General features: G+C 48.8%; 2 protein-coding genes across 9 annotated transcripts; one reads left to right on the forward strand and one right to left on the reverse strand.

Annotated features, from left to right (window-relative positions):
- Positions 1 to 127: 127 nt before the first annotated feature.
- LOC122372627 (transmembrane protein 33-like) lies at positions 128 to 22,863 on the forward strand. Of its 8 annotated transcripts, none has more exons than XM_043350069.1 (5): positions 128 to 148; positions 1,879 to 2,077; positions 20,532 to 20,781; positions 21,219 to 21,352; positions 21,858 to 22,863. In XM_043350069.1, the coding sequence occupies exons 2-5, from the start codon at positions 1,899 to 1,901 to the stop codon at positions 22,081 to 22,083; spliced, it is 789 nt and encodes a 262-aa protein (XP_043206004.1). In that variant the 5' UTR covers positions 128 to 148; positions 1,879 to 1,898; the 3' UTR covers positions 22,084 to 22,863. The 8 variants fall into 8 exon arrangements, with proteins under 8 accessions (XP_043206004.1, XP_043206008.1, XP_043206010.1 ...); XM_043350073.1 differs by lacking the exon at positions 128 to 148 and adding an exon at positions 314 to 534; XM_043350075.1 differs by lacking the exon at positions 128 to 148 and adding an exon at positions 538 to 581.
- LOC122372626 (chorion peroxidase-like) lies at positions 3,814 to 18,824 on the reverse strand. Its single transcript, XM_043350068.1, has 4 exons — positions 18,567 to 18,824; positions 16,865 to 17,056; positions 7,173 to 7,958; positions 3,814 to 6,971 (listed from the first exon to the last, which is right to left on the reverse strand). The coding sequence occupies exons 2-4, from the start codon at positions 16,886 to 16,888 to the stop codon at positions 4,221 to 4,223; spliced, it is 3,561 nt and encodes a 1,186-aa protein (XP_043206003.1). The 5' UTR covers positions 16,889 to 17,056; positions 18,567 to 18,824; the 3' UTR covers positions 3,814 to 4,220.
- Positions 22,864 to 23,316: the final 453 nt, after the last annotated feature.

Raw genomic sequence — 23,316 nt, forward strand, 5'->3', positions numbered from 1 at the left:
TTTTTTACTGTTATTTTTTTAGTTGCCTCATCTTAATTCAATTAGACCCCGAATACACATATATCGCATCCGGGCCGCGGGCGGTGTTTCACCGGTTTCACCGACGCTGCCAGCAGTTGGGCTGCCATGGATTGGGAAACACCTATCTGTAAGAATCTTGGAAACACAAACAAGCCCCATAGCACCATTCACCACAGGTGTGACGTCAGCTCGCGAAATGCGCTGCAACGACCGTGAAACACCACCCTGTTCGGGATCGATTGTGCTAACGCTGTCGCAGAATCAGTTTCTATGGCGACCGGAGAAGGTAGTCAACGCTAACGCGTCATGAAGAAATTATGGTGTAAGATAGTTACAAAAACATGAATAGCGAATCTGTTGGCTACTGAATTCCATTTCTCAAATAACAACAGACATGGAACGTCCCAACAACTAAAAGCTTTTCCATAGGGCAGAGCTCATCCAACGTGCTGGTTCTGCTAACGAACAGAGATTGAGATTCGGGACCGGAGGTGGCGGAAGTAGCCGAGAAGGGTGAGCTAATTCTTTTATTTTTAATTGACTTCTTATTTGTTTTAACTGTCTGTGTGATATCTACACGACCGGATAAATCTCGTCATATAACAATATAGTCAGTCTGGCTGCCAGGCACCAGCAGCACTACCAAGTAGATTTACTACCTACGTTTTCACGGCACAAGTTCAAGTTAGCTGCAAATTTTGCAAAATGGTTTTCTCCATCATGTCATTTAGACATCATTGAAAATTGTAAATATAGGATTAGTCTGAAACCATATTAACGCTCATTTTTGCATAAGGTGAATAGTATAAAAAAAAATGCATGTGAAATTAAGTTAAATCTATTTGGATGTGTCGAGGAAACATAGTGAATGTCAACTCATTTCTGGCTGGATAAAAATTGATGCTGATTTTGATTTTTAAGGATGTGAATTTTTTATGGTTAATTGCTAAAAGTTTGTCAGTTGGATTTCTATTGAATTACCCCATCAGCCATCGCTTTCTGTTTTCAAAACATAGCATGCATTTTAAAAAGAGCATTTTGGAGTTAAAGCAAATTGACTATTTTTGCACTTAGCTTTGGTTTTTGGGTTAGGAATGTTGAAAATTTCAGCTTTACCTGTTGCAGTAGCATAGGAATATCTTGTGCATCATGCTTGGGCTCCATCATTTCTAGCTGACTGCTGAGTACCTATGTTTCATTGTTATTCTAGCTGCTTTGTTCAATTCAAAGTCAAAATGTATGGCAATTGTGAGTTAGTACCTGGTTACCTTGAACAAAATGACAAGCTGGTGGGGTCTTATGGCTTTAGACCTTATAAGGTCCCCATATATGGGGCCTTGTGGGATGTGTGACCCCAGACCCTGCCCCTGGTAGGTACCTACCTGACATGGCGAGGGGTGTTAAATACATAGGTAAAGGTTTTAAGCAGGTTTATACACATGCATTGCTATAAGTGCTAGTTAGGTGCTAATTAGGTGTTAAGTAAGGCTGTAAAAGTGTGTTACAAATTATCTGGTGAATCAAATGTTAGGTCTGTGCCAAATAGGGCACCAAAGCAAATAATAAATTGTATTGAAAAAGCATATTCAAAACTAGCTCAACCTGTCCTCGCCCAACCTTGCAACTACCTGACACCTATGTAACTCCTACAAACATTCACACCTACTCAGGTTACTGTTACCTGGTGCTGTCATGCTTATTTTCAGCAATTCTAGGCTGTAACATCAAACATGGTGTATGGTGTCTGACATGCTTGCCTTGAATATATCATTGTCTTCATTGCTCTGCAGCTGTTGCTGCTTCTTTTATGCATATTTTCTAACTTCATGGAAAGTTGAATGCTGTTTTACATTTCAGGTTGAAAATACCCTGAAAAAATGGCAGAATCATCATCTAGTGAGAACAAGTCTGAGCCTGAAGATTCAGGGCCAGTACCATCTGGTGGAATTCATGCTATCAAAGAGCATGTTTCCAGGGATTTGACATCATTTATCATGTACTGCTCTAGGATCTTCCAGATTTTGGCTGCCATGGCATACTTGGTACCAATCATATTGTAAGTACCCACTACATATTTTTGTCCTCTGTCCACCTTATTTCTCCTCCTTGTGCACCAGCTGTTTTGCTGGTGCATGAGAATGCACTCATTTTTTGCTAGATAGCCACCACCTGTTTGAAGTTGGAGAGTCCAGGCTTTATGCACTCCATTGCTTGCTGTGTCTGACTCAGGAATTCTAATAGGATCTTAACTTCATAACTCTGATTGGATGGTCTGTTGCAGGGCAGTCCATAGCCTGTGTTTGATATAACCTTTGAGGTTACAGGTTGTGCTCTTGGAATCTTAATTTTCAATTTCCAAGGTCAGGAATAATGTACTCTTGTTATATGTGTTTCATCATCCATAAACTCATAGCTTTCCAACTTTGTGATACAGGGTTGACCAAAAAGGATGGAAACATTTTAAACTCGTATAAAACATGTATCATTGCATGCATGTGACTGGGAATGATACCAAACAAGAGTACATTTCGTGGAAATTCATAATGGCATCACTCTCATATGCTTTCTCTCGTTTTCAGTCTCTCACAGCACATGTTCGAAGTGACCACCTTCGCGAGACAGGCACAGAGCGACCAGCCTGGCTGCTGACACGATAGCCCACGTGTGTGGCTCACACAGCCTTGCTGATCGCTCTCTTCAGTTCAAAGGCTTTCTGGACCTTCCTTGTAGACCTGGCCCTTGAGATGGCCCCACAGTAAAACATCCATATGGGTCAGGTCGGATGAGCAGGTAGGCCAGTTCCGACTGTCACCGCGGGATATCAGCCGGTCACCGAAGTGGCTTTCGATGCACTTGAGCGTTGTTTTTGCGATGTGAGGAGGCGCACCGTCTTGCTGGAGCCACATAAGGTCTATGATTACTGATGAGGCTGCCATGCTTCGTTTGGACTCGCTCTCAGAACTTCCTCAGCGCCGCCTAGTATGCGCTGTTGATTGACGGTCACGGTGTCGCCGCTCCCTTCCTCGAACCAAAGTGGACCCACGATTCATTCTCCGCTGAGGGCACACCATTTCGGTGACCTTGCTGCTGTGCAGTGACTTCTTTATCATCTCATCTCAAGGGCCAGGTCTACAAGGAAGGTCTCTGTGACCTGAAGAGAGCGATCACCAAGACTGTGTGAGCCATACCAGCGAACATGTGTCGTCGGGCTATCGCGTCAGCCACCAGACCGGCCGCTCTGTGCCTGTCTCGCGAATGTGGTCTCTTCGAACATTTGCTGTGATAGACTGAAAACGAGAGAAAGCAGATGAGAGTGATGCCCTTATGAATTTTCACGAAATGTACCTACTCTCGTTTGGTACCATTTCCAGTCACATGCATGTAATAATGCATGTTTTATGCGAGTTCAAAATGTTTCCATCCTTTTTGGTCCACCCTGTATAACCACATGATTCCTTTTTTGGTACAGCAATGGTTTCCAGCCTGTTTGTGCTTCATGCTCACGTACCTGTTTCACCAATTCATCATCAACTCTGTATTTATCATAACGTCCCCTAATTTCAAATTCGTATAGGACACTGGGTAGGCTCAAACTTGCGGAATGCGATTCGTGCGCCTACCTACTGATTATTGGGTGAAATGCATTTTCCCCCTGTAGCCCTGGTGTATCTTGTTTCCTCGTTGATAATTTATTCCTCGTGTCATAATACCTTCATACTAGAAGTGTTAAATGTAGTTCAAATGTCTGATAGCCAATGTCGTGTGTGTCGTCGTGGATACACAACATACAGGTACGAGGCTCAAGATATGTATTTGTATGTATGTATGTATATACTCAATTTGTCACGGCTGTAAGCCGCTACAAGTAGTAACTACATATGGCACATATCAACGGCAAAGTCATGATGAGTATACATAATGCAGTAGCTAAGCGATAGTCGTCCTCACGTAACTACTTCTGGAAGTTAGATTGTTACCATTTTGCAGCAGAATTAGAGTTACCTACGCCAGTCTAACAGCGAAAGTTGTTGTCGTTTAAAAAGAACAAGTTGGGACGTTGATTGCTTTTCTACAGCTATGCAGGGGTATGCATGCGCATCAAATCAATGTATTCGTGAAAATGCTCGGCAAGGGCGCGCATTCCGCACTGATAACGAGGAAGGTCGCACTGCTCAGTGCTCATGCACCGATGCAGATTCTCAAAAGACGCCAAGGTTGACTCTTGGCAGCGCTTGCGAGGAGCACGACACGATTGGATTCTCCCTTTCGTCAGGTCGCAGCATTGCCATCGGTTGCACGCCGTCAAAGTCGCCGCCGACGTTGTCACACAGGATACGCGCCATGCTCGCCTTTCGTAGCTCGTTCAGCTGGGCATCGTCAAAGGTGCCCGCCTGATCGGCGTTGTCGTAGAAGAAGCGGTCGCCCACGCGCAGCCGGTAGAACATGTCACCGACGAGGCACTGGAACGTTGGCCCGAGGTCGGCGCCCTCCGCGTGCCGCTCCATCATGCCTCCGATGTAGAGGTCCACGTCAGACGGATCGGCGTAGGCGGTACGCAGTTCTACCACTGCCTCAGCGTCCATGAAGGTCGAGTAGTCGTTCCAGGACGCGAGGGTTTTGCCGTGACAAAGCTGCACCGCAGCTGGGTACGTAGCCAGACCTTGATCGCGGCCGCGCTGTATTGTCAGCGCCGGCAGGTCGACTCCGCCGAGCATCTCCCCGTGCACGGCCGCCGCGAAGTTGGCGTCTGTGCCTTCGGCGGGCTGGTCGATCATGCCGCGCGCCAGCCTCACGAAGAAGCGTCCATCGACTAGCGGTGCCGGGTTAAAGGCGCCATCAGTCAGTTTGGAGTTGTCCACCTGACCGCTGCGGGAAACCAGTCGCAGCATACCCTGCAGCTTGCTGTGTCCCGCTCGGAATGCCGCGGTACTAAACTCGACGGCCGGTCTGGGGTCGACTGACGCATTGTAGAGCGGCGAGAAGCCGACGGACAGCGGCAGGAGGCCGCGCGTTGCCGCGTACTCGTAGCCCAGCGTGCCCGGCACGAACTCATTGTAGGTGATGTGCTGCAGTTGGGCCACGACCACACGGCGCGCCTCCTGGAACAGTCGCTCGTCGTCCCAGTCCGGGTGATTCCTGGCGAGCTCACCCGCCACGCGGTTATGCTCCCGCAACCAAACTGTGTGCAGCAATGCTACGTGCAACTGTTCGTTGGCACGATGGTTGCCTGCGTCGAAACAGGTGCAGTCGCGACAGCCAGCGCTGCAAGACTGGTCAGCGGATGGACCGAAGAATGAGTTGCTTGACGTCTCTGACTCGCCGTCGGCATCCACGTCCACGTTGATGAGGGAACTTTGATCGACATTGCCTATCGGCGAGCCTACCTCTATCGATAGATCGTCATTCAGTGGGCCTCGCTCAGGAGCTACTTCGTTTAACGTCGGATCGACAGATGCACTGCTGAATTCCTGCGGTGGGACTTCGCTAGGAGCCCGAAGACGCGAGGAGATGAGCCCTGGCGCGATATTTCGGGACGGTGTTCGACTGGGAAGGAACTCCTCCACCTCGTCTGCGGATGCTCGCTGTGGACCGCGGGACAGTGGCTGGCTGGCCGGCGAGAATGCTGGAGAGGTGCTTCTTGGCGCACCCGCAACGATTCGACCAAGGAATTCGTTCTTGAAGGGTGAGTTTTCGGTTGCAGGACGTCTATCTGAGAAAAGGCGGTCGAACTCTTCATTGAACCCTGGGAAGAGTTGTGTTTTTCCGTTTGGAAGGTAATCATTTTTCTCAGAATGGCCTTCGTAGTCTTTAGGGGGCCCATAACGACCTGATGGTCTTGGAACGGACGGGAATGATTCGGATCTTTTATCGGCGGTGTCAGAGGGAAAAACGTTGTTTTGCAGACGTGGAAAAATGTTTCCGATTTTATCATCCCCCTTAAAATGCGGATATTTCTTTGGTTCCTTTGTTAGGTCCCCAGGACCGCCCTGTAGAAAGGAAGATGCACTTAGTGTTTTTCCGAGTGGGTTGCCTGCTGTAGGGTGTTGGATCTTGGTCGCAGTGCTTACATATCCGTTATTGAAGGTTACATGTGATTGTGGACCTGCACCGAAATGTGCTACATCCACAGGAGTGCTTTGCTGCAAGGGAGCGTTCAGAAAACCGTTCCCGAAGTCGCCGAAGCGTCCATTTTGAAGTATATCCATGGGTACACCCAATGGCGTGTTGAATGGTTCGAATGGCCCTAGATGTGGTGGCTGCAGTACGCCTCCGAACTGCGCACTGAACGGGTGTCGCGGAAACAGGCCGTTGTCCTGGAAGCCGATGCTGGGTCTGCCAAAAGCGTCCCGTCGCCGCCGTCCGCTAGTCACTGCGCTCAAGATGGCGTTCTCAGCAGTCGCGTCTCTGGCGTCGCGCGTGGGCAGGAGGCCGTCGTTGCTGCGCAGGCGGCCGCCCCGGAGCTCCCTCAGTCGCCGGGTGTCGGCCGCGGTGGCACCGTACAGACCCGAGCCGTCCAGGAACGCCGTCTGCCGGGAGAGTGGCGCTGCCGGCCGCGGGAGGCACTGCCGCTCCGGTGCCGGCAGCGATCGCGTCATGCTCATACATCGCCGGCCCGCGGCACTGAACACGGGATCATCGCCGCTCACGCTGATCGGCAGACACTGCGGGTGGTTGTCGGCGGCGCAGCAGTCCAGCGGCCGGTCTCCCTCCAGTCGGAAAACCCCCGTCTGCTGCAGGTCATGCGACAGGAACTCGGCAAACACGGGAAGACTGACGGCCACGCGGCCATCTGCATTGGCGTTTGTGGAGAGAAGGCTGGCCGACAGACGGCGAGCGGACGGCAGCGGGGAGCCGCCACTGCCCAGCAGGCGCGGGCCGAAGATCCCGTCCGAGAAGGTGCTGTTCAGGAGACGGTGTAGGCCAGTTCCGCTGCGACCCAGTGAGGGTGTCTGAAAGCGAGACATCGGGGTGAGCTTGGGAGCAATACCTACATCGTAAACTTTTTTGCGGTACCGACCAGGGCTCAGATCCATACACAAATATGGAATGCATCTGCAAGCGATGACAACAATAACAGGAGTTCATGCATGAACTAACCAGCCTTGTGAGACAGAGACTGATTTTAGCAATTGAATAGAAAAGAAACTTACTTTCAGATTGTTGCAGCTGCCGTCCGCTGTTCTGTACTTGTTACTCCTGTTGCAGGAGATCTCGGGCTCGATCTCGCAGCCGGGAACGCGCTTTTCTCCTACCATGGTTTTGCGCACCGTCACACGCATGGTCCTCCCGTTGCCGGACCTGCTCTGTGTGGTCGTGGTGGTGGTCGTCGCGGATGCAGCTCTGGTGGAGCTGTTGCTGGCCAGCTGGATGACCATGAGGTCCCGAAGTGCGCGGCGGCCCTGGTGCTGTGACGCAGCGTCCGATCTGAAGTGCAGCGTGTTCAGCCGTTCGGGGGCCAGGGGCACCTGGTCACTCAGTCTCCGCTCGAGGCGCACCATGGCGTCTAGCTGGCGGACGGCCGAGGCCAGGTGCTGGTCGGCGCCTACGGGCAGTGGTAGAGGTGCGAGCGGCGCGCGCGGCTCCAGCGGCGGCCCGGTGGCGGCCGGCGGCGACGGCGTCCGGCCGGCCGACACGCCCACAGACCCATCCGCGAACGAACAGGTGGCCGGAGCCTGGCCGGCCATCATCCTGCCGACCAGCCCCGGGACGCTGGCGAACGGCATGCAGTCGTCGGCGGGCGGCGGCGCCGTCTCGCCGTCTGCAGACGGCGGCGCCGCCTCCTGGTCCTCCACGAAGACGTCGATGATGCCTCCGGAAGCGCTGCTGACGTCCTGGAGAGTCGGTGGAGGCGGAATGAAACGGGCGCTCGGCCGGGGACCGCTGAAGACGGACGTCTCAGCCAGACTGTGGCCGGCTAAAAGCAGTATCAGCAGAATCTGGGAAACGGAACATAATACCATCAGAATTGTTGTCCAGTTGTATTTAATGTAGCTCTCCGCCAGTCAGAACTCCATAGATAACAGCTATGGTTGTACTCATGCAAACTGAAAACGCCCTAATAAGTTAATGGTCAGTGCCTAATGGTCATCAATTCGGCGACGACCTCGTAAGATGCTCAGTTCAGTTCATACCTAGTCAAAAGATGACGCAGGCGGCAGGGTTTTCTCTGCAGCACTCATTTTGCTATAAAGTGACTGACGACTACCATGCAAATAGCGAAAACCTATTGACGTCTTTAATGCATATTTGATTTCAGCTACTCCGAGCAAAGAGTGACATGAGCTGCCCTGACAGTTCAGAATGTGAAGCAGACAATAGTCAACGCAATATTGGAAGGCAAAAATAGTGTTCCAAAGAGCCATTAATTTCCCGTTGTCTGATCACTTGTATTACGGCGTACCTATAGCGCTTTAACACTCGGATTTCATTTCTTTCTCACAGCTTGTTAGCTGCGGAATTCGTGTTCGATGTTCCTCAAAATGTTATCAACCGTGTTTCGTAAAATGTTTACAACGCCATCCTTCCGCAAATTCCGACATCACCTTAGCCTTTGTAGCTGGCCAATGAGACGGTTAGAACAAATCGCATTCAGCTCACAAACCACACACAGCACTGAACTGTTCACACGCATCCCAGCCATGGGAAGATGAGTGAGAACCGTTACACCAAGACCTTGGAATATAATCTCCCCACGATTCGGTGGTTCCTGAGTGTGTTGGAGATAACAAAAAGTGGCGGGTACATCTCAGCAGCCCGGTGATTGATAAGTATCGATTAATCGTGATGAGAAGGTTTGCACCGAGATTCTAAAAAGGCTCGGGATCGCGGGTACACACTTTCCATGATCTAAAACGTTGATTCATCTCGTTTTCTTTTGTGGGAAGTTGGGATTCCATGTCAATTGTTAATTACACAGAATCGGAGCTGGTTAGATCCTTCTAAATTTTGCCTGCTTTGTTGTCAGGCATTCTTTCTCATGGATGGGAAGACCGTCCTGCCTGACTTCGACTGGCTTTTTGTTGTGAATCTCAAACACGGTATGTACATTCGTAGTTTTTACGAATTCCTAGCATGGTGGTCCACGGTCATTTGTTAATGGTCATGTCATTTGTTAAAGGTTAACGGTCATTAACGGTCACGGACACGGTCATTTGTTTACCAGATAAAAAGTCGGGTCACTACTCAGTTCACAGGTCATCTTCGCTCTTAAAAGTTCACCAACAATGCTTGACTATAACTTTTCCTCAGAGTTTAAAGTTTCCCGATTATTTTACAACCTGCCCATTTCTGTCAATTGCGAAATTCTGCATTTTTCCTTTTTCGAACTAAACTAAATTCACTATTTTAACACTCAGTCGTCGTTCATAAAGTAAATATCGAATAGGGAGTAGGGCCGAAGCAGGGGCGTAATCACTCCTTAAAAAATGGGCTGGAAATAACTCCCTCCGGGGGCGGCATCAAATGCGAAGGGAAGGGCGGCACTTATATTTTGGGAGCCAGAGGTGAGTGTTTGAGGGCCGATGTGTTTGTGTATTAACCTCGCCCGTATCGGGGGGGGGGGGGGGGGGTCGAACGGACCACCCCTCGGTTTTTCGCGGATAACTCGCGTAAAAAGCGGCCGATCGCGACGAAACTTTCAGTACCCTCGCGTTAATCAAGTTTACACCTGCCCTGAAAATTTCATGACCCTGACCCTAATGACCTTTGACCCACTTTTCGACACCATGTTTGGCAGGAATCGCGATTCGGCGTATGTCGGCTCGCATAAGCCGCGCGTTTGCGGTCTTTTCGTGGTTTCATGCGTTCAGACATGGGATATGATGGTGCTCCCATGCATAAGGGTGGGTGTCAAGGTCACCGGAAGGTCAGGTCAGGTCATTGACCTTTGATGACCTCGGTTCACTTTTTCGAGCTTTACATGTTTCTAGGTTAGTTTTTGGAGCTAAATTCCAATCTAGCAGCCATTTGAACATTTACGAAGTAGTTTTGGTGCCTTCGAAGCATGTTACGAAGCTGTCAGAGGCGGTTGCCACCCATTACGAATACCCGACAAAACCCTTACTGGTTGACCTGACCTGACCTGACCCGACCTGGCCAAATGCATGAAGACATCATCTATGATTATAATTAACATAATATGCGTGATCAGCACCCCGAAAACTCCATAGCAGCCACCCTTTACGACGTTCTAACAGGTCCCGATTTTCCCGACATTTGGGTCATTGACCTGACGTGGAAGGTCAACCGATAACCTAAGACCTTAAAATTGGGTATCATCGGCTTCTTCTCGTCACGGGCAACACGGTCGTGTCTCCGCGAAGCTCTAGCTCGATCAGGGGCCAAACGGCAAGGTCCCCCCCCTATACGTTCGCGGCTGAAAAAAACACCAATACGGGCGAGGGTTAATATACTTTCGCTTTGGGAAATTAAAGCAATAATCAGCAGTCAACTGACTACACGTTATAAGGGGCAGACGTAAATAACCCGCCAAGGCTCTGGTGTATGAGATATTGATACTTTATGAGGTAGATATGCATGCGTAAGATGGGCGGTCAGCCCGTTGCTAGCAGTTTGACTTTGCCCTACTACGCACCGGATTGATAAATGATAGGTACACTCTTAAATAGTTCACTTCATTCAGGGTAGTTCAATTGCAATGGGATCTGAGTTCTGACTGGTTGGCGTCAAACCTAGCCGGCAATTTTAGGGCAGCCACAGGAAGTAAGCTATCCTGGTTAAAAGTTTACATAACAGAAAGCGGCGTATTTAGAAAATCGCGAAGGGGGGCAAGGGTTAGGAGGGCGCCACCTCACCCAAGGAGGGCGCCATACGGTGACGAGATAGAAATCCGTAACGATCGCTCAGGAGGGGGGGGGGGGCGTTTTTTACCACGCCACCAGTTTTTTTTTTGCGTGTGTAGGGAAAGCTGCGACGCACAGTGCTGCGAAACTTGATAGGTATTGGGTTAATCTCACAGTGGCAAAAAGGTTGCAAGTGATTGGCACAGGCACTAAGTTCCTATTGCCAAAGTGTTCTTGAAATGCTGCGCCGAGGGCGCGCGAAATTTTCGAAAACAAACACTATCTCCGCTTTTTAAGCACATCTGATTTGTTCTTTGTTCAAAGCTCTTCTCACTCTTTTAGAAAAGTTGGTGGGGCAAAAATAAAGGTTGGTGGGACCTGCCACACCAACTGTGCAGGAAGCTCCGCCCATGGGTGACGGTGTAGAAAAAGTTAATTGGTGGCGGCATCCACACCATATCACCGTATCGGATTGATACCGGAGCACGAGATGCGTTAGTACAAGCTCACAACAAGAAGCAGCAGCGCAGCAACAAGCATCAGAAACATAAACCGAAACAGGACTGCTCCTCATGAGAGCGGGTTAGCCTCTTCGGGCTTCTCACCTAAATTACCTCAGACCAGCCCCTATAGCCTTCTAGTTCTCACAGACCCATGCAGTGCTTAGCACATAACACATAACCAATTTCAATCGCCGAAATTTCAAATGCTTGTTGTTGCGGCCGTGCCCATTAACTTCTTTATCATACCTAATCCCTGTACCTAAATGTCATAATTGTAAGATCAATCTGCTAAGACCAAGACGGGTTTCATGCATAGAGCGTAGAGTTTTGGTTTACTTCATTCATTGTGCTAAATGCACGCTCATCTGTGGCAGTTTCGACAGGCAAGGCATCAAATATGTGAAAGAGAGCGGCACGCTGGGAAACGTAGATAAATGAAGGGCAGCGATCAACAGCGGTCGCCAATGGGTAGAAGGGCTGCGATCGACAGGAAGGCACCAATGACTGAGAGGGCGGCGATCATCAGGTCCAGGAGAGCGCCAAATAGGAGGACCCCCGATCAGCATTAAACAGGAAGGCGCCAAAAGATAGGAGAGCCCTGATAGACATTCGACAGGAGAGCACCAATAGGTAGGCTAGTGGCAAGCAGCAGCAGGGTGCCAATGGGTAGAAGGGCGGCAATTAACAGGAGGGCGCCAGTAGGAAGGAGGGCCCCGGCCAACATTCACCTGGAAGGCGCCAGTAGGTGGGGGAGCACCGAAAAACAGAAGAATGTTAATTATCTGGAGGGCGGTGATCAGCAAGAGGGCACCGATGAGTAGGATGATGGCAATCAACAAAAGGTCACGAATGGGTAGAAGGGCGGCGATCAACAGGAGGGCGCCAAAAGGTAGGAGGGCGGCGTTTAACAGGAGTTCACCAGTGGGTAGAAGGGCGGCGATCAACAGGAGGGCGCCAATAGGACAGAGGGGCCCGATCGACAATCAACAAGTAGGTGCCACCAGGTAAGAGGGCGGCGAGGAACAGGAGAGCGCCAATAGATAAGAAGGTGGCGATCAACAAGAGGTCGCCAATAGGCAGAATGACTGCAATCAACAGCAGGTCGTCAATAGGTAGGAGGGCGATCATTAACAGGAAGTCGCCAATGGGCGCAAGGTTGACGATCAACAGGAGGGCGGCAATGGTGAGGAGGGCGCCTTCGCCCAAGAGGGTGACATTGAACAGGAGGGCGCCTGCATGAGTAGGGCTGCGATCAACAGGAAAGTACCAGTGGGTAGGATGGCGCGGTGATCAACAGAAGGGCGCCAGTGGGTAGGAGGGAACACGAGGGTGCCAAAAGGTAGGAGGGTTCCGATCAACACTCAACAAGAGGGAGCCACGGAGGGCGCCACATGGGTAGGAGGGCGGCGATCAGCAAGAGGATGCCAGAACGGAGGACGGCGGCAATCAAAATTCTACAGGAGGGCGCAGTAGGTAGGAGGGTGCCGACCAGCCGAAAGGCGCCAACGGATAGCGGGGCGGCGACCTACAGGAGGGCGCCTTTGGGTAAGGGCGCCGATTTATAGGAGGCCGCCAATGGTAGGGGTATTCCGATCAAAATGAGGGCGCCAGTAGGTAGGACGGCTGCGATCAACAGGCTTAAATTGGCGACTACCACTACGATTAGAGCGCTACAGCCTACAAAGCGGTTGGAGGGCGCCCTCCGGCGCCCTCCAACCGCATTTTCCCTGTAAACATATTCGCGATTGGAGGGTGCCTTCGGCGCCTTCAATCGCAAATGGTGCTGGGCATGGTCCAGTGGCCCCCCTGTCTACGCCCCTGGATAATAGATAGGTACGTACGTGAAATAATACAGCGTTATAGGGAGGGACGGATCATAAAACGTTCTGGGAAAGGGAGGCGTGTAAGAGCAGAAAGGTGTCTGGGGAGGGGCGCCACGTAGCGGTGCAGCAAGGTGCCTTGGGAGGGCGGCGCCGACTGCTAGATAGATCATTGTGGGGAGGGGCGGCTTATTGAGGGCGGCGGGAAGTTGTGGCGAGGGCAGCACATAGAGAGCGCCGAGGTGCTCTGGGAAGGGGCGGCAAGTCATCTGGGGAGGGTGGCACAGACGGCGATAGAGCATTATGCGGAAGGACGGCACATTGAGGACGGTGCGGTTCTGTAAGGGGCGGCACAGAGAGCTCCGAGGAAATTGAGGGAGAGTCGGTGCGAAGGGGCGGCAGGGCATCTGGGAGGGGCGGCATGTATAGAGGTTAGGTATTTTAGTGAGGAACGGCACGTTGAGGTCAGGCGTATAGTGGACCGAGCAGTGCCGTTTCTTTTGTTTCGTTTTGAAGTCCCTAAACTAAACCCCCCAATTGCAGACTTCCTCTACCAGGGGCGGCATTTCAGCATCCCAAAAATGGGCTGGAATTTCCAGCGTTCCAGCGCGGTGGTTACGCCCATGGGCCGAAGTAAATAAAAAAAAAATGCACCCGCGACCCCCTACCGTAACTTCACATCCGGTGACAGCACAAAAGCAAATATTCTAATCTAAATATTCTAAATAATGGAATATTAAATATGGCCATTTAGAATATTTACTTTTGTGTTGTCATCGAATGTGAATAAACATCACAATGTCTGACGCAATACCTACCGTAAGGTCATATGGGTCATGAAAGTTCACCAACAGTCCTCTGCAATACCTTAAATTAAACACAAGATAGGGAGATGACAACACCTTGGATGTGTTCTGTGGTTCAGTTCATCAATACGGGTGTATACACCATGACCTCCCCAACTCAGGTCATGACCTGAGCCTGGTCGAATTTTCCAGCTGGGGCATTCCACGATAGATCGTACCACTTTTTTCCAATTTGACACCCTCATATCACGGATTTTAACGATAATTGGTCTAAGGGGTAATCAGGGGCTCTGAATCCTCCTGTAACAATTTCAGGCTTATCAGATGAGTGGTTTTTGAGTTATAGTGTATAACATGTTTTGGATCTTGCGTTGTAGCGCCAAGTTTGGCGGGCTGTAACTCTAAGACGGATAATCCAAATGCCAAATGCTATACGGCATTGAACTTGCATTGAAACAAAGAATAATATTAATTTTTAAAATTTTGAAATATATGCTATTTTTGATATATAACACCTCGAGTTTCCTTTCAGTTGCATTTTTATGCCTTTAGGACCAAAATTTTTTGAATTTTTATTTTCTTTAAAACATTTTTGGATCATTATTAAGTAGTCTGCAAAAAATTAGGAAGGTGTTCTTTCTATGAATGTACTTATTTTGCGTCACCGTAATGGTCTCGAATTGTGATTTCGGAAGAGAGCCTACAAATGGCGTGGTAAAGCTGCCTAGTGACATCACTGGCTACTGAAAGTTCAATTGAAGTCATTTTTGCCTCACTTTTGCATTGTTGACCTTGCGTGACGTCATTCGTACGTCACTAGTGTCATAAGAGTTTTTCGTCAATAACTCTCGATCAAATTGAGCTAGAGAGACGGGAAAGCTACCAATGGACTCGGGAAGACCTTGCGAATCGAATGATGTGCAATATGATCTCATTCGCCCAGCTTCGTGGCCTGACCCGACTGTTCCATCTCTGTGCCGGCGCTGTTTGTCCAGCGCCGCGCTGGTTGGCTTTGCCCCGGACTCGAAGCGGTCACGTGATGCCTGGGGGCTGGCTGCCGGCTGGGCCGCCCGGTCGGGGAGCGGAGCCAAATACACGGCAGTGTGCTGACCCGAGGTCAGCGACTTAAGCTAACTTCACCAGAACAAACAGTATACCATTCGACGCGCCGGAGCTAGGCAAACACAAAAATGCTAAAATCGCGGCTCTGCGACCATTTGTTGCGAAGTAATCTATCAAAAACCGGACCCGTAATTTGGGTCACTTGAAATGACCTCTGGGGTCACCAATGAACCCGAGACCTTAAAATGTGGTATCATTCGATGCATCTTGCAACGGCGCACATGCTCGTTTTTTCCGCAAGGTTCTAGCTCCATTAGAGGCGAAACGGCGAGCCGGGGTCGTACCGACCCCCGGAAACCCATTTTGTATACATTTAAATGAGGAACTTATAGAAAGAACACCTTTCTAATTTTTTTGCATGTCGATTTTAAATGACCTGAGGTTTATTTTGAAGAAATAAAAATGGCAAAAATTTTGATCCCAAGGGCCAAGGGACAATTTAAAAAAATACTAGGACTTTTTTCAATATATAAAGCTTTTCTTTCCAACTTTAAAAATACTGTATTAATCTTTGATTCATCGTTAGTTCAAAGCTGTTTACCGTTTGTTGCTTGCTTAGCTCGTTTTTGAGTTATAGCTCATCAAACTCACCCTTACAATCTGAAGTTTAGAAAATTTTATGCAATGTAACTCAAAAAGTTTTCATCTGAGAAGTCTGATATTTTGGCAGGTGTTTTTTGAGTCTATGATTACCCCTTATACCAATTTTCATTCAAATATGAGAGATGAGGGTGACGGGCCTGGTACGATCTATCGTGGAATGCCCCAGCTTCTCAACGAGAAAAGCACGATGCAAATATTTGTGCAAACTTTATGGCAAAAGTTATTGCTGAAAACTTATCCTCAACAACCTCATTTTTACGGTTTTTGCCTTCTTGAAGTCAAGCCATTAACTTTTAGTCAATTATTTGTCATACGAATGACTTATCAATGTTTTTTTTTCGATGCTCTTGCTCTAGTTCCTATTTTTAGAGCTATGCGCTACTTTGTCCATCCAATAATTTCAAAATAAAATGACCTTTGGTGATATCCTGTCACCTCGGCGTTGACCTGACCTAGAAAATGACCTAGAAGTACTTTTTCATGACTTTAAGAACTCCTCATGAACACGCTTTAGCCGCTGTCGCTGCGTGGCTTAGGAACCGCTCAAGGAAGAGGGGTGCAAAAACCTCTCCCACTTCGATATCTTACGGTAGAACCACCATGCGCCCTGGCGCGGATTAATCAGCATGCTGATCACTCTGCGATAATAAACGTTACCCGGCCTTTTTAGATATTCGGGAGAACCTTAGGAAGGGGAGGTGCGTAAAATGTAATCCTACGTCGCTGCGTTACCTCAAAAGTTGCTGTAATAAGCATTATGTATTTCACGCTACCGATGAACGAAACTTCAACAGTGAACGGTGTTTTTGAAATATGGAAGCTTGAAAATAAGATTGTTCGCTGCGCCCGTAGCTGTCTTGGAGCCACGGTAGAATCGGCCAGACATATTTTACGTCACCACGATGGTGTGCTGAAGGCACTACACTGCTGCTGATTTTTCCCCCATTGGTCGTCATCGCCGCTGTAGGTGTTTCTATTGAATTAAATAAAAGCCGGAACCTTAGCCAATCACTATACATTTTTGGAAAATCAAGAGCACAAGGAGTTGGAAAAGATGATCGGTTGGTGCTGAGTAGGTAAGGATGCTAAATACTTTTGTTGACTCCTGAAGATAATTCATTCGCCTCTACAGCAGCGGTTTCTTGGTCCGCCTCGTCTATGCTATTCTGCAGTGTTTGACTCCTCACCTGCATGGTTCCTAGCAGCGCCATGTCGCGGCGTGCCGTGGGTGCCGCGATCCGTTCCGTGTCCGCGCCGCCCGCAGTCTGACCGCGCTCTGAGGCCAGCCTCCGGTCGTCGCGCCCAGCCCGGTATCTCGGCCGTCATCAGCCGTCGGACGAGCAGCGCTCTTTTCCAGCCGGGCTGCATGGACTGGCGGCCTGCAGATGAGAGAAAAATGCACCGATCCCGATGGGACGTGTCACGTCTCCGGGCCGGCGGCGTGGGACCACGGAGCCGGCTTCCCACGCGCACACCGTTCACAGATCGGGAGGAGTGGCGCGGTGGGCAGACCCCCCCCCCCCTCTCTCTGGGGAGCGGTGCGTTATGAGTGATCCTGATTGCGGTTGCTGACGATCCGACTATCGACTGCAATGCTGGCGAACTTTTTCCACCGCAAGGCCATAACTTAGTGTTCTAATATACAATTGTTAATAGCTTCGACTCCTAATTGTTATCACTGCCATCATCAAATCAGATACGTTTGTAGCAATAATCAGTATCTGTTTTTCTGGCATAGAAGCATACGATTCAGCAACGCCTCTTAGATCAAAGTCCTTATCAATAACGATTATTGAACCAGAACATTATTCAGGAGGCTAGCTGGATCATACCTACCGTGCGGACAAAGAGCGCCTGTTAACGCCGAACGGTCGTTGACAGTAATATTCACACGTTTATTGATCCCGAACGTTATTTTTTGCTCCCTCTATTAATATCTTGTAAAAGTGCGGGGAATGTGGATTGAGACGTTTTGTGGTGGTGAGATAAGGGATCGTTAAACAGGGTCCCCGTTACGATCATTCGTGGTAGTAGCACGGGTATCTTTAGATTCAACTGGTCTTAGAACGTTTTTGAAGTCGGGGGACTATGGAAGTGATAGAAATGGAAAATGATTCTTAAAATGAGAATGATCAGTAACCTTTCATGTATTTATATAAACGTTTGGTAATTGGATTGGTCGGTGATTGCTGTTCCTTGAAATCCCAATTTAGCCCATCTGAATAAAGTGCATACCGTATTCGAACGGAAACTAGTGTATGGAGTATAGACACTTCAGCTCAGGGTTGGAATTTCACTTTTTTGTTCTGGTAGTGGAGTACAAAATTTTTGGGCCAGTGGAGTACAACTGTACAGCGTTGGGGTGGTCAATTGCGTCTGCATAGTGTTTTTTTTTGTGCAGTGTGTTTCTTTGTACCTATGCATGTAGAATTGGAAGCATGTGAATAAACAATACAGTGTGGAAAACAATGTTTATCGAGTGACGCAGCAAGACGATTGGCTAGAACTTTTTATTGAGAGTGGCAAGTACTATGTGATCGTAATTGAGTGGTTAGTGGTCACTGGTCATAGTAAGGATTAGGTTAGCAGCTAGAAGAAGGGACGAGAGTCGGGAACCAAAAATTGGTGCTCTCGTATGCACCAGGAAGCACTTCTTAGTCATGCAATGTAATGTAATGCAAGCTATAACTGAAAGCAAGATTATCTGAATTTGTTAGACAACTGATAGTACCTAGATCAGCAAAGACAATTGGGAGGTTAATGATAGTGATATTGACTCCACTCCAGGTAACAGTCAAATTATCAATTAATCATCATAGTCAGCTTAATGGTACCTATTTACTATCATGAAAGGAACCAGACCAAAATCAAAGTGGAACGTTCACTTACCCCACGGCTAATGCCAATGCCCACGACCCACGCTTGATTACAATTATAAAAGACAAAACCTGTTAGGTTGTTTAGGTTGTTTTTACAATTATACTCATAGCACGGAAAACAGGCAACAATGGAAAACAAGCGAAAATATAATCACTTCATCCAGCTTCAAAAACGTGGAAAACGCCGCGCCGGTACCGACATCAGCGGCACAAATATCGGCGCGGCGAAATAAACGGCCCGATAGTGTTGGCACAGCACACACCACGGAGTCGCGACTACGCTACGGTCACAGGACCCGGAGACAGAGGTCGGAGTACAGCCTTTGAACACCAATTTCGCAATAACCATAGGTCCTCTGGCCAAAAACTGCCTACCATCAGAAAGCAGGCTCAATTTTGTATCTGTCATGGCCGGGCCATGAGAAACGGAGCTGTGTGGAGCATACAATTGGCAAAGGAGTACGGGGTCGTTACTTCAAGTTTTATCATCGAGTTTCCAGTTCAGAAAATCTTCAATATTAACAGTTGCGGCACTTTATTTGAAAAAAATTGGTCATTTTTTGAAAGGTTGTATTTTTCTCCTTTTTTTAAACCCCAAACAATCATTATTTGAGCGAAAGTTACGATGCAAATGTCGAAAGATTCCAAGTCGTCTCCCGATCAAAAACCATTTAAAATTCCATCCTTAGGAGAACTGAATCGCGACTCCACAGAAGCTGTGCAGAATATGAACATCTCTAACAAAAAGACAATCATTGCGCACTTATTTGTGCTGTGGTAGGTAGCGGCTTGGGTAGCGGCATGGAGATAGGAATAAATACGACGTATCATGTGTATAGTGTAGTGTTTAGTGTATAGTATGGTATTTTTATATACCTTGCGACGTGTATTCATTCATTTTGTGGCCGGGCTTGTGAGTTTTACTTGCATTATCCCGTGTTTCATTTTAATTGCATGACTGATGAAGGTTACAGCTAAATTATTAACCTCATTCGCAGCTGGCAGATACTTGTCTAGCTTGATGATATTTATGTGTTAATCGGTGTCTGCTTCCTTGATATCCCTATGATCCCTATTACGATAGGTACACATGCAGCGTTTAGTCCAGACCCTGGTCCAGACCAATAGGTACTCCATGGCATTTTTGATAACTTTGTACCCCATCATCATCCTGGATTTGGACTTGGCACAAATGCAAGTCATTCTAAGTTATTAAGCTCACAAAATACAACATTTTGCATGCATGTTTATTTCATGTACATTGTCTACAGGACCACGTAAGCACATAATTTATTAAGCATAACACAGCAATGTACCAGTACAAGTATCAGTCCTGGTAGTTGTTCATCACGGCTGGTGGATGTTATGCAGGATATTTGGCTCTTCGATCCTCATTTTGCTGTGCATTGTACTTGTAGTTTTTGCCCTGACTTGGGTTGGGCCCCTGGGCTGGGATTGCAGAAGCTGTGTTTCCACTGGGTACCTGTAACACAAGGGAGTATGGACAGTTCATTGTCAAATTTCACACCCTTTTATTTGTGTGGGATGCGTAGTCATTGGAGTACAAAAATTGTCATTTTCTAGTGGAGTACAAAATTCCTGGCGCATCCTGATACCAGAAAACGGCAACTTTTCCAACCTTGCTTCAGCTGACAGCTTTCGTCCTCTGTTTGTCCAGGAACTGCGGATGCCTTATCGGATAATGTTGACATAATCACTGTTAGTTGTTCTACGTCGGGCCGTATTTCATTCATCTCGCTGTCCTGCCACTGCCATCCAAAAGCCACGCAGTAGACTGATAGTGACTTTTATTGTCATCACCTCTCCCACACCCCGGTCTGACATGCCAATCTGGGTGAAAACCCACTTCCCCTGCCGTCTGTGTACCAATGATAACGATCAACATTCCCTGCACCCACATTCCGGTCTAGCATTGAACCTATCTGATGACTTTCCCCCTCTCTTGTGCCTACAGCCCGGCGCGCATGGCGTACGTGTCCGCTCTCCTAGCAGCTCTGCTCACCTCTATACTACGACTGCGCCAGCGTCTGCCTCCACCGCAGCTGACTCGCGAGTGGGGCGCCCGGCTGGTGCTCGAGGACGCCTCGCACTACGTCATGTACGCGCTGGTGTTCGTGGTGCCGCCGCCCCTGACGCTGGTGCTGCTGCCAGTCACGCTGTTCGCCGTGCTGCACAGCTCCAGCTACACACTGCAGCTGCTCGATGTGAGTCGATGGAGGCCGTCTGTGCTGGTATTGTGTGTTGGAAGTGTTTTTGGTGGGCAAGGGGGTTGCCGTTACTCGATGTGAAGGTAAGAACATTGTGTGTGTTGTTTGTATAGTTGGATGGGTTTGAGTGGGCCGTTGCACTGTTTGAAGGGGGACTCCAGGTGATGATTATATGAAGGTCGACGAAGACTGTGTTCATATGTGTGACTGTGGAGGGGGAGAGGTTATTTGGGAATGTAAGTGAACAGATACCGTTAGTGTGTACGTATGCGTGTATGTCTGTGGGACCACAGGTGCCGTCTCGCTAATGAAGCGCTTAGACAGGGTGGATTACACCCAGCCGACAGGCGCCGCTCCATCTGTGGTATCCGCCGGTCGTGTCGTGTTGACGACCGCCCGGTGTTATCTGTGCGTGACGGCGCCATCTGCCACAGCTGCTGGGACCGAGCTCGGCAGCGCCGCTGCGCTACCTCATCTCCCTGGTCGAACTGAAGTCGCAGGCGATGCTGAGGGCCATCGCCATCGCCGAGATCGTCCTGATGCCCTACACAGTCGCCATGCTGCTCGTGTACGTATGCGGCCATAAACGCACGGGCAGTGTTGGAATTGTCGTTTTCGATCGTCTCGGATGATAAAATCTGTCTGGAGAACCGGCAAGCTTTTAGAATAGCCAACCACAAAACCATATCTTTGGCGTAATGGCTACTGCATATGATAGCTGATAAATGTGAGACTCTCAGTACTATTATTGCATATTTTAGGCATATTCATAGCAGCTTTTCATCGCACAGGCTGCGAAACTTTTAGAAAGATTTTGCGAAAGATTTTAGATGGCGCACTCGCTGCTTTGTATTGGTTTCTGAAATGCTTTTGCTGAAATGTTTCTGAATTCTTTAACTGAACTTGGGTGTCAATCACTGCTTTCTGTTGATGTGTTTCAAATTTTCTCTCGTTGATTCGGAACGCAACTAGAAATCTAAATTCTGAGTTCTGACCGACATCCATGAGGCCCACACCTGGAATTTACAACGGATGAACCCACCACCTGACTCCGGTGTGTCTCTGTTCGCCAGCGGCCGCGGCAGTCTGCTGGTGCCGTTCATCTACTACCGGTTCCTGTCGCTGCGGTACGCCTCGCGCCGCAACCCCTACTCGCGCACCATCTTCGCCGAGCTGCGCGTGGCACTGGAGCGGCAGGCGGCCAGCCCGCGCTGCCCGGCGCTGCTCAGTTCGGCCATCCACCGCGGCGTGGCGCTGGTGTCGGCGCTCAGCCCGCCCGTCATGGGGGCGCCCCAGTAACGGAGGACCCGGCCGCCAGGGGCGCTGAAGTCGGCTGTCCCCGAAGGGTCTCCGTCTGACCTTACATGCGTGGAGCCTGGACTCCCTAGCTCGGTGGGTCGTGCTGCTCGGGCCAGGTAAACGGGAGAGGTCAACGGATGCTGCCTCCGGTGACCTGTTGCAGGGTCAACCGTCAGGTCAGTCAACATGACTATCAGGCAACGCCTATCTGCTGCACTGCCCAGTGCCCACTGATAGGGGTTCCACTCTCAATGTCAATCAGCTATCATAAATGTGATGCCCAGTGATGTGTTGTCATACCGTGTGTGATGGTATGTTTCACAGTCGTATGTGGTATATAAGTCCAAGTTTTGTCTGATGTCTCAGGCGGTCCATCGAATGTTGGGTGTGTTCACAGAGCGCTGTCGATAAATTGAGACCGTGCACCTATGGATGTGTTATCTGTCAAATGTTCAGGGATCCCCAGCTCCCCAATTCACTGATGTACTCTAGTCGTGATTAATGGTAAGGTGTCTTGGAGCTACTTGGTCTGAGCTACTTGGAGCTGTGTATCCTATCAATTATCGTTTATCGTTCGTGAAATCAGAAATGCTATAGTATGTGTCAAATATTTCATATTTTTGTCAGTGTAATATGTAGCAATAAATTATTTATGATTTAGCTCTCCATTAAGTTGTTTCTTGCAGCCTGTTTCTACTTTTTATGTTTATCTACGGCCCCGCACTTCATCACTATGTTACCTGTCTGTTCGTAAGCCAATATAAGCCACCGAAAGTTGCAGCTTTCCTGTCTTCTATATTCAGCTACTGTCATCATCATACTGAACATTTCATCATCAAATACTAGATAACCGAGTTGAGTTCTCTATTTATGATCATTGTATAAGACAAGAATCTACGTCGAGATTTCGTTGACACGCGCATTTGGCCACTGGAACACGATTATATGATTGCGGTATTAACTTTCTCGGTCAGACTTGATGGATCCACCGTTACTTTGCGCGGTACTTTTAAGACAGACTGTACAAAACAATACAATCTTGGGAGAGGAACGCGAACTAGGAGGTCAACGTTTTCATATCTTCCGTTTCAAACTGGTTATGATCGTATAGCGTTATCAACTACATCCAAAAAGTGGAGATGACGATAAACGTGTCTCGAGCGCGTAGGCGGATGAGATAACGACTTCCGTCGCACCTTCAGATAAATCCAACCGGTCCAGATCTCGTCTGTC

This window comes from Amphibalanus amphitrite, unplaced genomic scaffold (assembly GCF_019059575.1).
Source record: "Amphibalanus amphitrite isolate SeventyFive unplaced genomic scaffold, NRLGWU_Aamphi_draft 001379F_arrow, whole genome shotgun sequence".
In the NCBI taxonomy this organism is placed as follows: domain Eukaryota; kingdom Metazoa; phylum Arthropoda; class Thecostraca; order Balanomorpha; family Balanidae; genus Amphibalanus; species Amphibalanus amphitrite.

What these genes read in the sequence shown, in the direction of transcription:
- LOC122372627 (XM_043350069.1), top strand. Translation starts at nt 1,899, where the DNA reads ATGGCAGAATCATCATCTAGTGAGAACAAGTCTGAGCCTGAAGATTCA. An exon ending in TACTTGGTACCAATCATATT is followed by an intron (nt 2,078 to 20,531) that starts GTAAGTACCCAC and finishes TTGTGCCTACAG; the next exon opens with CCCGGCGCGCATGGCGTACG. An exon ending in ACAGTCGCCATGCTGCTCGT is followed by an intron (nt 21,353 to 21,857) that starts GTACGTATGCGG and finishes TCTGTTCGCCAG; the next exon opens with CGGCCGCGGCAGTCTGCTGG.
- LOC122372626 (XM_043350068.1), bottom strand. Translation starts at nt 16,888, where the DNA reads ATGGCGCTGCTAGGAACCATGCAG. An exon ending in CGCTGCTAGGAACCATGCAG is followed by an intron (nt 7,959 to 16,864) that starts GTGAGGAGTCAA and finishes TCCGTTTCCCAG; the next exon opens with ATTCTGCTGATACTGCTTTT. An exon ending in GCAGCTGCAACAATCTGAAA is followed by an intron (nt 6,972 to 7,172) that starts GTAAGTTTCTTT and finishes TCTCGCTTTCAG; the next exon opens with ACACCCTCACTGGGTCGCAG.